Source organism: Meriones unguiculatus, chromosome 16, assembly GCF_030254825.1.
Source record: "Meriones unguiculatus strain TT.TT164.6M chromosome 16, Bangor_MerUng_6.1, whole genome shotgun sequence".
NCBI classification, from domain to species: Eukaryota; Metazoa; Chordata; class Mammalia; order Rodentia; family Muridae; genus Meriones; species Meriones unguiculatus.
This window is the reverse complement of record NC_083363.1, coordinates 23,918,557-23,931,424: the sequence shown is the minus strand read 5'-3', so window position 1 is coordinate 23,931,424 and position 12,868 is coordinate 23,918,557. Positions and strand designations below refer to the sequence as shown.

At 50.9% G+C, this 12,868-nt stretch overlaps 1 protein-coding gene across 1 annotated transcript in view; it reads right to left on the bottom strand.

Annotated features, from left to right (window-relative positions):
* Positions 1-11,277, bottom strand: part of Col13a1 (collagen type XIII alpha 1 chain) — a 71,672-nt gene extending 60,395 nt beyond the window's left edge. The window contains exons 1-4 of the mRNA XM_060369474.1: positions 11,257-11,277; positions 8,177-8,212; positions 4,842-4,868; positions 2,736-2,786 (exon numbers count right to left, since the gene is read on the bottom strand). Coding sequence (XP_060225457.1) covers positions 2,736-2,786; positions 4,842-4,868; positions 8,177-8,191 — 93 coding nt within the window. The 5' untranslated portion in view covers positions 8,192-8,212; positions 11,257-11,277. The remainder of the gene's footprint in view (positions 1-2,735; positions 2,787-4,841; positions 4,869-8,176; positions 8,213-11,256) is intronic.
* Between the last annotated feature and the right edge of the window lie 1,591 nt (positions 11,278-12,868).

Sequence of the window (12,868 nt, the reverse complement as noted above, 5' to 3'; positions counted from 1 at the left end):
CAAATTCCCACGGGTATTTGGTTTTGTTTCTTGTCCTTCTCTTCTGATCTAGCCATTTGTCTCAGTTGCCCTGCTCTCTTCCCTAATGTAGTCATGAACTTACCTTTTTTTCTGAAATAAAGGCAGCATTTGATTGGACAACCAGGATAAGACACACATTACATTTACAGATAAAGGATGTATACATGATAAGGGAAAATAAGACACATCCACCCATCTCTGAAATTCATCTTGCTCTAAGGTACCTCCCTCTCTCGGCAGCATCTGGTCCTTCTCCTGGGAAGGGTATTGCCATGCACGGGAAGGGTACTGCCATGGACTATGTGCCTCAGAAATGTGGGGTGTCCAAGACGTCTTCGCTTCTAAAATCCCTTTCTATTGTCGCCAAAACAATATCGTGGCCACCTCTAAATGGCGTGCATGCACACAAACACACACACACACACAATCAAATACATATCTGGAGCAGGATATTTAAAGCGCACTCACCTGCCACTTCTGTTCAATGTGCTCCTCCTGTACTATTGTGTCCCTCATCCACTAAACACAACCCTGGGCCCCCACACCTTGGGATACATTTCCTGAGTATCGTGTCCTTCATGCAAAGCCCTTGCTGGCCCTTCCAGCCTTGCTTTCCTGTCCAGTCCTTTCCAGGTGTTCCTCCCGACTTAGGGGCTTGGCACCCCTCCTGACCCTCCTTCCCTGGTGGACTCTGTAAGACTGTGAATGTAGTTCAGTCACCCCTTCCTCCTGCAGCCTTTCCTTCTGGCCATGGCCTGAGCACCATAATTCCCTTCCTCCATGTACCCACTATTCCCTGCCACATGGCAAATGAGATGGCTACCAAGCAGTCAGACTCCTGTCATCTCCCCTGCACCTGGCAGGCATCCAGCAGATGTGTCTACCTGTCGTGGGTGAGAGCAGGAGTCCATGGAGGAGAGAAGCCCCTTGACAGGCAGTCATCCCTAACTTGGTCACAACCTGCCTAATGTGCCTTGGGGTCCAGCTCCCACTCTGTGTCATGGGGCTGCTGTGAGGACACCCAGACACTGGATTCCACCCCTCCATGCCACGGGATAGGGGAGGTCATCCTTCTCCAAGTGCCTGGCTGGCCCCTTCTGTTTGGACTATTGATCAGGCTTCCGAAGCGTGGGCGGGTAGCCCTTAAGAATGGCAAGGCTGGTTCTGATGAGCCATATTTATTCAGGACACATGTTCCCACGTCTCCAGCTGTCACCTAGGACTTGCCTGCTTGACCTCAGCTCTTAATGTCAAACAGATCTTTGTCGGCCTATCTCCTGCGCCTACCAGGTGGGTGTAGCAGTGGCAACTGAGGGGCAGTTTGGTATCACTCAGCTAGGGTGGTTTGACCACCTGGCTGATGATCAGTGGCCAATGTCAGAGGATTCTGGGCATGATCAGGACACCAAGTGTCATGAAGCACTGCCAGCACCAATGGAGGCACCAACAAGGACTGTCACATTTCCCTGAAGGCAAAGATCCTTTATATACAGTGACACTTCAAGCTGGAAGGGAATGTTGGGACAAAATGCCCTTATCACGTAGAAGCCTGGTAACCTCTGTGGGCACGAGATTCCCAGGCTCCTCCTGGGATGTGTTGGGGAGTCGGGGAGAATACCTCCAGCCTGTGCTGGAGGCCTAGTATATAATTAGTGCCTGTCACTGTGATATCATCTTGTTCCTTTACTCCAGCAATTCTCAACCTGTGGGTAGAGACCCTTTTGGGGGTCATATATCAGGCATCTAGCATATCATATATTTACACTATGATTCGTAACACAAGGAGCACAGTGAGAGAGCGGGATGATGGGAAAGTACAGTAAAGGAGCAGTGGTTCTCAACCTTCCTAATGCTGCAACTCTAATACTGTTTCCTATGTTGTGGTGACCCCCAGCCATAACATTATTTTCATTGCTACTTCATAACTGTGCTCCCTGCTCCCCCACGCGCCCTCATCACGTGGCAGATACCTCATATTCCTCATCAGAGAAAGGGAGGTCCATGACCACACAGGACCCTAGCCAAACCCCTTCTCAGTGGGCCTGTTTCTGCTTCAGAGAGGCTCTTCTAGACTATGCTGAATCCTGCTCCCTCCCTGACACAGGCTTCATTGAAGCTTTGTGAGTGGGTACCTTGGGACCTCACTCATCCTCCTCCCTGTAGCTGTGCTATCTTGCTGGATCCATCACCCACATTCCAGGAAGTCCCTAAGGATGCATGTCAGAGGGAAGTCGGGAGGTGCTAGTTAACTCAGAGGACCTGGTACTGACAGTGATGAGGAGAAAGCTTGGAGGGCGGGCTGGGGCTTCACCAGGAGCGGGGTGCTGGTGTCAGTGAACCTGGACTTCGTCATCTGCTCCTGGTTTTGGGGAGCTGAGATTAGTTCCAAAGAAAGCTGGGCACCCGCTCAGGCCAGGCAGCCCTCTTCCTTCGTGTAAACAACGGCAGCCACCTCTCCTGCCTCCCAGCTGCTGGAGTCTTGTGGCTAGAGGCTAGGCTAGGAGCCCTCCCGGGAGTCAGTAATTTAGGTATATTTAGTCAGCCCACTCTCTTTAACATCAACAGCAATGCTGAGAAGCAATGCCACACGGGATGGCCGCACCCAGAGGCCCACGCCAAGGCTCACCCTTATCCCCTAGAGCTCTTTTCATTAACTTTTCCAACCTCCATAACCACCCCCCCCGCCCCCCGCCAAAAGAACAGCAACAACTTACAGGGGGGCCTCGAGGCCCGATGATGGACATCCCCGCATCTCCAGGGGCACCCTGTGGGGAGACAGAGGGTGTGTGGAAGGGTAGGTAGGCAGAGGGGAGAATGGTGGGAAAAAAAAGAAGCAAAGGGGGGCAGGGAAGCTGGCAGTCAAGGGAAGGGATGCCAACCCCACAGACCAAAAGGGAGGCCAGAAATCAGTTGGAAACAGGGGCCCAAAGGTGGTGATTGGAACATCCCACAGGGGCTGAGAAGGGCAGTGGAAGCAGCAGACATGAAGAGATGTGAGTGGGAGAGGACAGTGGGCTTGGAAAATGCAGAGAGCGGGGTCCATGCCGCTGAGAGGCAGGAGGGGGACACAGGAGAAGGTGTGCTTCAGTGGTGAGAGTCCACCTGTTTCACCTGGTAGCACGCCCTATGATTGTTAAACAGGAACTATGAGAACGGACAGCCAGGACATATGATACACTGGCTTATGGTTTCTACAGCCCCGAGCCCAAAGGCTGATGATGGTCTCGGATGTCCCAGGGAAAGCCACAGAAGGCTGAAGGCTGAGCCCAGGCTGAGCCCCTACGGCGTGTCCTGGAGCTAGCTGGCTGGAAGCCCTGCGAGCTATCACAGGTGGCTGAAGCAGCTGGATAAATGCGGATGTGGGTGTGCAGGGATTGTAGCAGAGGCAAGAGGGGAATGAAATGCCCAGGGCCCTGAGTTAAAGTCATGGCAGCTTTCTGAGCTTACACAACCTCTGCCCCCCACATCCCCCGGGAGCTGGAGCTTGGAATGCTCTATAGACTTTGAAGGGAAGGGATCGAAATGTATTTTGTAAAATGTCCTACCTCACACACAGGCAAGCAGTGATTTCAAGCTAGCTGTAGCACTGTGAGGTGGCAGAGATGGCTTAGGGCAAAATGCATGCTTTGAAGGGCAACTCAGCCAAATTTCTTGGGATAACACTGGAAAGTGCTTTGAAGCACCATGTGGTCTGGGGAAGGAGACGTGTCTTTCCTGGGCACCCGCCCCCCCAGAGGATGGGACCAATAGTCCTGTTTCATTTGGAAGACCTCCCAGTCCTATGAGCAGCAGCCTTGGAGTCAGAGCATACAAGCTTCTCCCCAGCTCTGCTGCCTTCTAGCTGTGTGACCGTGGGCATATGACTTTCCTTCTCTGGGCCTAATGCTCAGAGTAAAGCTTCCAGGAAGGGCTGTCAGCATCAACCGAGCCAACCGAAACAAGAACACTCACAGCGTGCCCACTCCTGAGGAGCCACCGCTTTTGTTAGCATTTGTTCCTTTGGAGATTAGATATTCTGTTGCAGTATGTGTGCAGTACCTGTGTGTTTGTGTATCTGTGTGTCTGACTATGTTACGTGTGTCTGTGTCTATGTGTGTGCATCTGCCTGCGTGTGTGCCTGTGCATGTGTGTGCGTGCATGTATGTTTAGGTATGTGTGTGTGTTGGGGGGGGGGTCTTCTGCCTGTAAGTCCAGCTCTCAGTAGGCAGAGGTGGGAGGCAGGAAGATCACTGTAAGTTTCAGGTCAGCTTGGGTACACAGGGACTTCTAGGCTAGCCTAGGCTACAGATCAAAACCCTGTCCAAAAAAAAAAAAAAAAATTCCACACGTGCCCAGGAGGGAAGAAAAGCTGAGGACCAGGACTCTCAGCTTCTAGTCCCTGCTCATGTTACTGCTGGGGATTTTGGACAAACCTCAGTCTATCTCCCTGGGTCTTACTTTCTCCACTGATTGGAGTAGTTACTCTGAAATCCCCAGAACTCACCAGGCTGCTCTTTCCAGGATGTCCCCTTCCTCGACCCAGAAAGAATGGAGGGTCCTCTCTTGGACTCTGGGGTCCCCCATAGTCAGTCTAGCTACACAGCAGTGATAAGCCAGTCTCTTCCTTAGGGGTGGGTGACAGCCCACAGCTAGGAATTGGAGTAATGGCCCTTCGCACGTGGTTAAGGCAGGGCAGGGCAGGGCAGACTCATGAGCTAGGACAGCTCAGGCCTCGCCCAGGAATCCCAGGCCCCACACCAGGGTGTGCAGGGCATTAGCCTAAAAGCCTCCCGGTGAGAGAGAAGGCTGGGATAAAGATGGAAGGGGCAGCAAGGACTCACCTTCTCGCCTGGTTGACCTTTGATACCCTGGGCAGGCAGCCCCATGAAACACAGGGCACAGGGAAGAGAGATGGGGCGAGAGAAAAAAGAGGGTAAGAGGCAGACACGGACACAGGAATCCGTGTTAATGGCACAGCAACTGAACAAAAGAAATGGCCGTGAAATAAGAAACACAGCAGGACAAAACACAGATGCAGACACGCGACGGCCCTCTCGGCCAGCAAGCGAGGCCAGCTGCTCTTCATCACCGGGAGGGAAGCAGCAGACCCTGTCCAAGTGCTGCATGCATGAGCGAGGCGAGGGGGGCGATAGCCTCAAACCAGCCAGAAAATCTCTCTGAGAAACCAAGGCCATGGGGAAGATGTTTCCATAATCACGAACCCCAGGGGCTCTGAAGGCCCCTCTGAGCACCAAGTACTGAGCCTTTCTAAATGAGGTAACACTGGGACCATGAGGGCTACCCACGCTCTATGGAGGGAAAGCTAGAGGCATGTGGAGTGGTGGGCAGAAGGTGGCTCTGGGGCCTGGGTGGCTCAGGCCTGTAATCCCAGCTACTTGGGAGACTGAAGCAGAAGAATACAAGTTCAAGGCCTCCCTCAGCTAGAGACTGAGTTCAAGGCCAGGTAGGGATAACTCTGTGAGATCCTGTCTCAAAGCCTGAAGAGCGTTGAGGATCGAACTCAGTGGTAGGATGCTTGCCTCATATGCTCTAAGCTCCACGTTCAATCACCAGCACTACGAAAAAAGGTAGCCGGTGGTAAGAGGTGGGAGACACAAATTCTGCAAGGACCGTTGAATGAGAATAAAGCTAGACACCCAGCCAGCAGTCCGTTATTACTACGTTGGCCAGCAGACAGGCAGCCTCGGTCTACCCAGCTCCCCACAGGCCAGTGACGCCACCTCTGGTGAGGTATGGGAATGACCCAGGAATTTCACACCTACTGGTCATTGGACACTCTAGTCCTTATCTTGGCTCATGCCGGGATCCCTAGTGAGCAGCCAAATGGGCCATTCCACATTTAAAACAGCGCCAGCAGTGAGAAGTTCCAAAGCGGCTGGAAAGCAGCACTGCCCTGGAGGTGGGAGCCTTCCGGTGGTGGGGGCTCCCCAGCCTCTCCCGTTGCCACCACACAGGAAGCTCAGGTGGGGGAGGGCAGGAAGGAGGAGCCGGAAGTACATTCTGCACTGGCAGAACTTCCTACAGGCCAGCTGCTGCACCTAGTGTGGGGTGGGGGTTCGGGGGAGAGGGAGAAGGGAATGAGCTCCCAACACTTTACCTAACGGGAGCAAGCACTGTAGGCCAGTTGACTTGGGTACAAAAATCAACTCTATTTTACCCATAAAATGGGAATGAAGGCTGTAGCCTTTGCTTTACTTAGGTGCGCACACTGCAATCCATCTGGCTAGATTGGCAGGGCAAGGTCTCATCTCTGGGTGATAGAGAGCACATATGGACCCTGTGTCTGACGGGGATATGGCAGGCAAAGTGCACAGGGTCCCGGGATAGAATCGATGTGAGGACTCCATGGAGGGGCCAGGGCTCTCACACCGACAGGTCTTGACAGCCTTATGACGCTGAGAATGGCAGCACGCTGGTTATACGCACTGACTGTTTTTCCACACTCAAGCCTTGTTGAGTGTGTGTATGGAGGGGCAGATGAGGCAGCAGTAGACAGGAGCTTTGAGGTTGCTGAGGTCACCCTGAGAGACCACTCGGGGAAAGCCTACGCCAAGAACCTGGTAGATGGTGGGCGAAATGGTGTGGACTAATGTGACCCCAAAGCACCAAGAAGGTGGCCTCACAGCTCATAGGCTGCACGAACTCTAGAATGTTCCATGCCTCTGAGGGACAGGGAGCATCCGTTTAAAGTCAACCCCTCCTTTCAGCTGTGTGTTATGGGTGGATTGCCAGGGTCAAGGCTGGAGCCCTGTTGCCTGCCTCAAGTATCTGCTCACTCACTTCCCAGCGCACAGCCTTGAGAAAGACGTTTATTTACCTCCTTCTTCGATTTGATACTGGAGGGCGGGGAGGGGGGGAACTGAACCTCTCCATGTGCAGTTCTCATGGGCCTGAATGAGCTGATTTGTGAAAGCTCTTTGGTTCAATTCCCAGCATGATGTCGGCAGTAGCAAGGGATTGCCTAAGCTTTGGGTACCCAACTCCCTGCTGGCTCCAGCCATGCAAATTCACACACAAATGCCACAGCCATGCTTACGGCCAGTGCCAGCACAGAGAGGAGAGTCAGGCAAAGCCAACAACGATGGCGGTGGGAGCACGCTGGAGATGATGCTGGCGGAAAGTGAGCGGTCAGAGGAGGGGGCAACCTTGCCTACGTCACTGTCCTGGCTACATCTTAATTCAGGAATGCCCTTTATCACCTCAGGCACTGTCTGTCTAGACCAGTGATTCTCAACCTTCCTAATGCTTCAAACCTTTAACACAGTTTGTGTTGTGGTGACCCCCAACCATAAACTTAATTTCATTGCTACTTCATGACTGTAATTTTGCTACTGTTAAGAATCATGTTGTAAATATCTGATATGCAGGATTGTCTTAGGTGACCCCTGTGAAAGGGCTGTTTGACCGACCCCCAAGGGAGTTTTGACACGTGGGTTGAGAATCACTGTTCTAGACCTTGGAGACCTTCATCCTGACCCCGGTGCCAGGGACTCAATGCCTGGAGCCAGCTTTCTCATATCTTCTGACCAACCATTCTCATCTCCCTTTAACTCTTTCATCACTTTTCACAGATGGAAAATTTAATGGAATTCACCCTTACGAGGACCTGGAGGAACTGCCTGGAACCGAGGAACTGCCTTCATTGTTTCTGTACATCCATTGAGGACACCCAGGGGAGATAGTGGCTGCTCAAGAGACAGCCACAGAGGCAGCGGGTGCCTTGAGATACTCAGGCCTTACCCTCCCCCACCCCCTGGCACATTCAGTGACTTCCTTGTAGTTTTTCCTCTGCTCCCAATAGGTGCCAGAAAGACTGGTTTGTATGGGATCCTACACATTATATATGTATACCTGTGATAAACTTTAATTTATACATTGGAAACAGTAAGAAATTAAAAATGACAACTTGCAATAAAATAAAACAAGTTTAACCATGTTTCCTAAGAGGTTGGGTCTCTTGAAATACCTGACTGTGGTAACCAATGCTGTGTTCGCAGATGAACTGCAAGTTGCCATTCTGTGTAGCCTATCTCCCCTTCTCCTTCCTTGGACCTCCTGAAGTTGCCCTGAACAGCACTTGACTGTGCACGGAGGACAAGCCAGCAAGGAGAAGCAAGCAATGGCCCCCCAAGCAGGGACATGTGTGTCAACTCACCACACGTCCAGGCATCCCGATGGCACCCTTGTCCCCCTGATGAAGGAGGTGGAAACAGTCAGTGTGGATGACACTTGCCAGAGTGTCCCATGTGCTCAGTGTACACCTGGCTTGGGGACGCGGCTAGCCAGCTTTGTTGGGGCAGCTAGGATAACATCTGGAGAGGCACCAAGTGTCACATGGATATCACAGATGGACTTCCCGGGAGACCTCAGTAACTAGTGCTAGGACCCCAGTGCCTGGAGCCAGACCTCTTATCTCCCATGTATGGTTTTCTGCAGTCAAGCAGGGTGCTAGAGAATAAGGTAAGAGCAGGTGGAGGTCACAAATCTGGACCTCAGTTCCCTTTGGTTGTCTGTAAGGTCCTTTCACCCTTAGGCATCTGTCATTGCAGCCCATCAGCGATAGCAAGAATGGGCCTAGGAGTCATCTTCCATCTTTAAGGCATACAGCAGGACAGAGGGGTGAATGACTTCCCTTGGTCTGTAAGACGGAGCCAGGGAAGTGATGCTCGTGCTCCCCCTGCTCCTCCCTCTCCCCTTCCGGTGTCCTGCCCTGCCCCCTCTCCTCACAGGCTGCTTCAGCATGTGGATTGAGATGCTCTGTTTTGTAGCCAGGGTTACATCCTCTAGCTCTGGAAATATGCTTACAAAATTTCAATCGTCCCCCTTTCAGGAGAAAATATTTTTTTGTAATCATAAGCATGCAGACCTCATAAAAATCTGGGGCGGGGCCTCAAAGGATGGGGAGCGACAGGGTGTAGAAGGTAAGGTGATGTCTGGCCTGCCAGGCAGGAGAAGACTGCTCTGAACTCTCCCCTGGGGTGTGTGTGTGTGGGGGGGTGTCCTGGGGGTGACTCTGGATCTGCTGACTCCAAAGAGGCAACCACAGAGGCAAAATGCATCCCAAGCCCCATCCCATATGTGGGAAGCCCAAGAAATGCGGTCAGTTCCTGTTAGGCTTGCACTGTCAAGATCAAGGGCATTGTTCCTTTGCTAAGAATGGCACAGTGCTGGTTGTAAGCTTCAGCTGCCTCACCATCCTCCCTGAGCACCAGCCTTACTGACTGGGAGACGAGGATAAGAGCTTTGAGGTTGCCGAGGTCCCTGTGAGACACCGCTGCCTCATGCCAACCTGGCATTTGGTAAACAGTGGGCAAAATGGTATTGACTAACGCTGAAACCCACAGCACCTTGTTCTATATGTGTGTTTACGATTCCTGTCCTTTGTGTCCTAACACAGGGCCAGCACATGTGCACCTGCCTGTGGGTCACCTCAGGGCCCTTCACATGGAAGCTTAGACCCTCAGCCAGTAGATCTGCCCCTCCCACGAAGGACACGCCAGGCCTGTGCCTGTTGTCAGCTCAGGCTCTGACAACCTCATAGTCTACTCACTCTTGGGCTTTTGAATGATATTGCAGAGTGCATGTGTGTTGGATTATTTTTCCTTTCTTTTGGAAAATAATGTTCTTTGCAGCCCTGGCCATAAAATGCTCAGGTTAAGGACAGCATGGAAAGGCCAAGAGGCTGGAAACTCGGCAGCATCCTCCACTCTGTGAATCGCCTCTTAAATGCCTTTTAAAGGTGGATGTTGTTATTAAAAAAAAAAAAAGAAAGCCTGCCTACATTCCTTTCGGTCATCTGACTATCCCCTGCTTAGATTTCACAAGACCGAGTCACCGTCCCCTTGAGCTGCAGCCCTGGGAAAACCTCTGCTTTCAAGGCTGAGTTCAAGGAGACTTCCACGTGCACTTTACTGAGACAGTCACTTGACATTGATTCTAGAAGCTGTTGGATTAGTCAAAAAGCCTTCACATAAGGTTCTAGAATCCAATGGAAGTGGCCTTTAGCAAAGGAAGACAGAGGAGATGGGTATGAACATGTATCCCCTGGAAGGGCCCCTTCTCTGCCTTCCTTCCACACCCTGCCTAACTGTCTCCTCCGTGCCCTACTTAAAAAAATAAAATAAAAATGTAAGCCCTCTGGATGGCTACAGCGTCTTGTCTGAGCCACACCAAAGAACAATGTCCTGGAAGACTTTAAAGATGGTGCTCAACTAAATGTCAGGCGTGGGCCACAAGAAACCGCTGTACTTAGTGGTGTATGACAACTCACTAACTACTGAAACTCGACAGACTTGGACGGTGCATTTTACCCTTCTGAGCCTGAGCCTTGCTTTCCCAACACTAAAATGAATTTGGGAATACCCACTTCTCTGAACTAGTACCATTTTTCTCTGAGTTATCGACCAATCAGGGCTGGGATGCCCAGATTGCCTGGCATTTGCCAAAGCTTCCAGAAGAGATGGCTATTTGCATGGCTTCCACCCACTCCTGTCCAAAGCCCCTGTGGTCACTCAGCACAGCCTTCTTATGGCAACTGAGGAGAAACAAAGGGCTTGAGTCCGCCTTTCAACAGGTCACAGGAAGACTAGAACAACAGTTTGAATGTCATCTGCCATGAAGAAGGATGGGAATGACCCAAGGGCTGGCCAGTTGCTCCAGTCCCCCATTACAGAATTATCTATCTGGACAACAGTCCTGTGTTGGGAGTGTCTGCTGCTGAGTCTGCATGTAAAACACATTAGGGGAAACCGGGCGCGGTGGTGCACGCCTGCGATCCCAACACTCAGGAGGCAGAGGCAGATCTCTGTGTGTTCGAGGACAGCCTGGTCTACAAAGCAAGTCCAGGACAACCAAGGCTACACAAAGAAACCCTGTCTGGAAAAACCAAAAAATAAAACAAACAAACAAAAAAGCAAACAAAACAGAACAACCTAGGAGAGAAAGCGAGAGTTGCAGCCACAGACCCCAGACATTCTCCAGCGTTCCAAGGTGGAGGGGATGGGAATGGTTTCACTCTCAGCCACAGATTAGGGACTCCAGAAGGAGGTCCCCCTCAGAGAACCGTGAGAAGAACTGGCCACCCAACCTAGACTGCCAACAGATCGGGAAAGAGGGAGTGCTGGGGGCATAGGGTGTGGCTCTGCGGGAGAGCACTTGAAGCATGCATGGGCTCTGGGCTCTATCCCCAGAGCCTACATGGAAGGGAGGCAGAGAGAGAAGAAATGAGTTACTTACTGGGAGTCCAGGCCTTCCAGTGGGACCCTGAAATAAAAAGGTGGACAGTAAACCTGACACAGGTCAGAGTTATGAACAGTTAATGGTGGAACACTGCACGTCAGCCGTGACCTCAGGAAATTCCCCTGTACTGTAGGAGCTTGTTATTTTGTTAACTAAACAAGGATGGGGCCTTCCTTTATGTCATCCATCCATCCATGAAACCAAGTGACCAGGACCTCCTATAAGCCAGGCCTAGGAACAGGAACAGGAACCAGAAAGATGATATGTCCCTTCCCATGACTCAAAGGTCACTAGGGTTGGGCTTTTACTAGCTCACCCCCATCTCTGAGGCCTCCTGTCGCGAAGTACCATTTCTGCCCACTGACCCTGACTGGGAAAGGGTAGGGATAAGAGATAGTCAGGGCCCTGTGTTCCCTGTTCCACCACACAGGAGAAGCCAGGGGCAGGGCAAAGCCTGTCATCTGCCATGACGCCCCTGGTGCACAGGCCACATCTGTACTGCGGGACGAGGGTCGGGGGTGAGGGCTGTCCTGCCTTCCTGCTAGAACACCAGCTAGGCACACATCAACCTGAAGTCATCCTGGCACTTGGGAGGCGGAGGCAAGAGGATAATGAAGTCAAGGCCAACATGAGCTAGAGATAAGGCTGTCCCCAAATAAGCAAAGGTATAAATAAATAGAAATTATCCAACAAATAGTCTATCAATATGCTTTCCATTGTAGCTATATACACAGGGAACCCCCCAGGAACCTGAAAAACCCAGAAAGAGTAGTGTTTTTCTAGATCTGGATCCTGACCTCAGATGGGTACGACCCAAGAGGGCTGCCATGGTGCTATACTGACAGCTGCCTTCTGTCAAGAGGGGAGAGACTTCTGAGGTACTCTTAGGAGCTAAGCTGCATGGATCACAGGACTAATGTGCAAATGGCTATCTACCAAAAGCAGTCTGCAGACTCAATGCAATCTCTGCTGAAGCAGTACAACAATACTTCACAGAAACTTAAAAAAAAAAAAACAGTCTTCAACTTCATATGGAAACACAAATACACACAAACAACAATAACTAACCCAGGACAGCTAATAAGAACCGTGGGAAGTATCACCATCCTAGATTTCAGACTGTATTACAGAGCTACAGAAATACAAACAGCATGATACTGGCATAAAAACAGACATGTTGATAATGGAATTGAGTTGATCAATGGAATTGAACTGAATATCCACACACAGTTTCACACACCAATGGACACCTGATTTTTGACCAAAAAAAAAAAAAAGGTAAAAAATATATACTGGAGAAGATAGCATCTTCAACAAATAATGCTGGTCAAACTGTTCAAGACTGCACATAGAAGAATGAAAATGAAGCCTTTTCTATCACCCTGCACAAAACTAAATCCAAATACATCAAAGATCTTAACATACAAACGGACACCCTGAATGTGATAGAAGAGAAAGTCAATGAATGGGACCTTATAAAGCTGATACGTTTCTGTATGGCAAAAGACACTGTCCTTTGGGCAAAGCGGCAGCCTAGAGTGGGAAGAGGTCTCTACCGATTATCTGATAGAGGGTTAGTATCGAAAATATATAAAGAACTAAAAGAAAC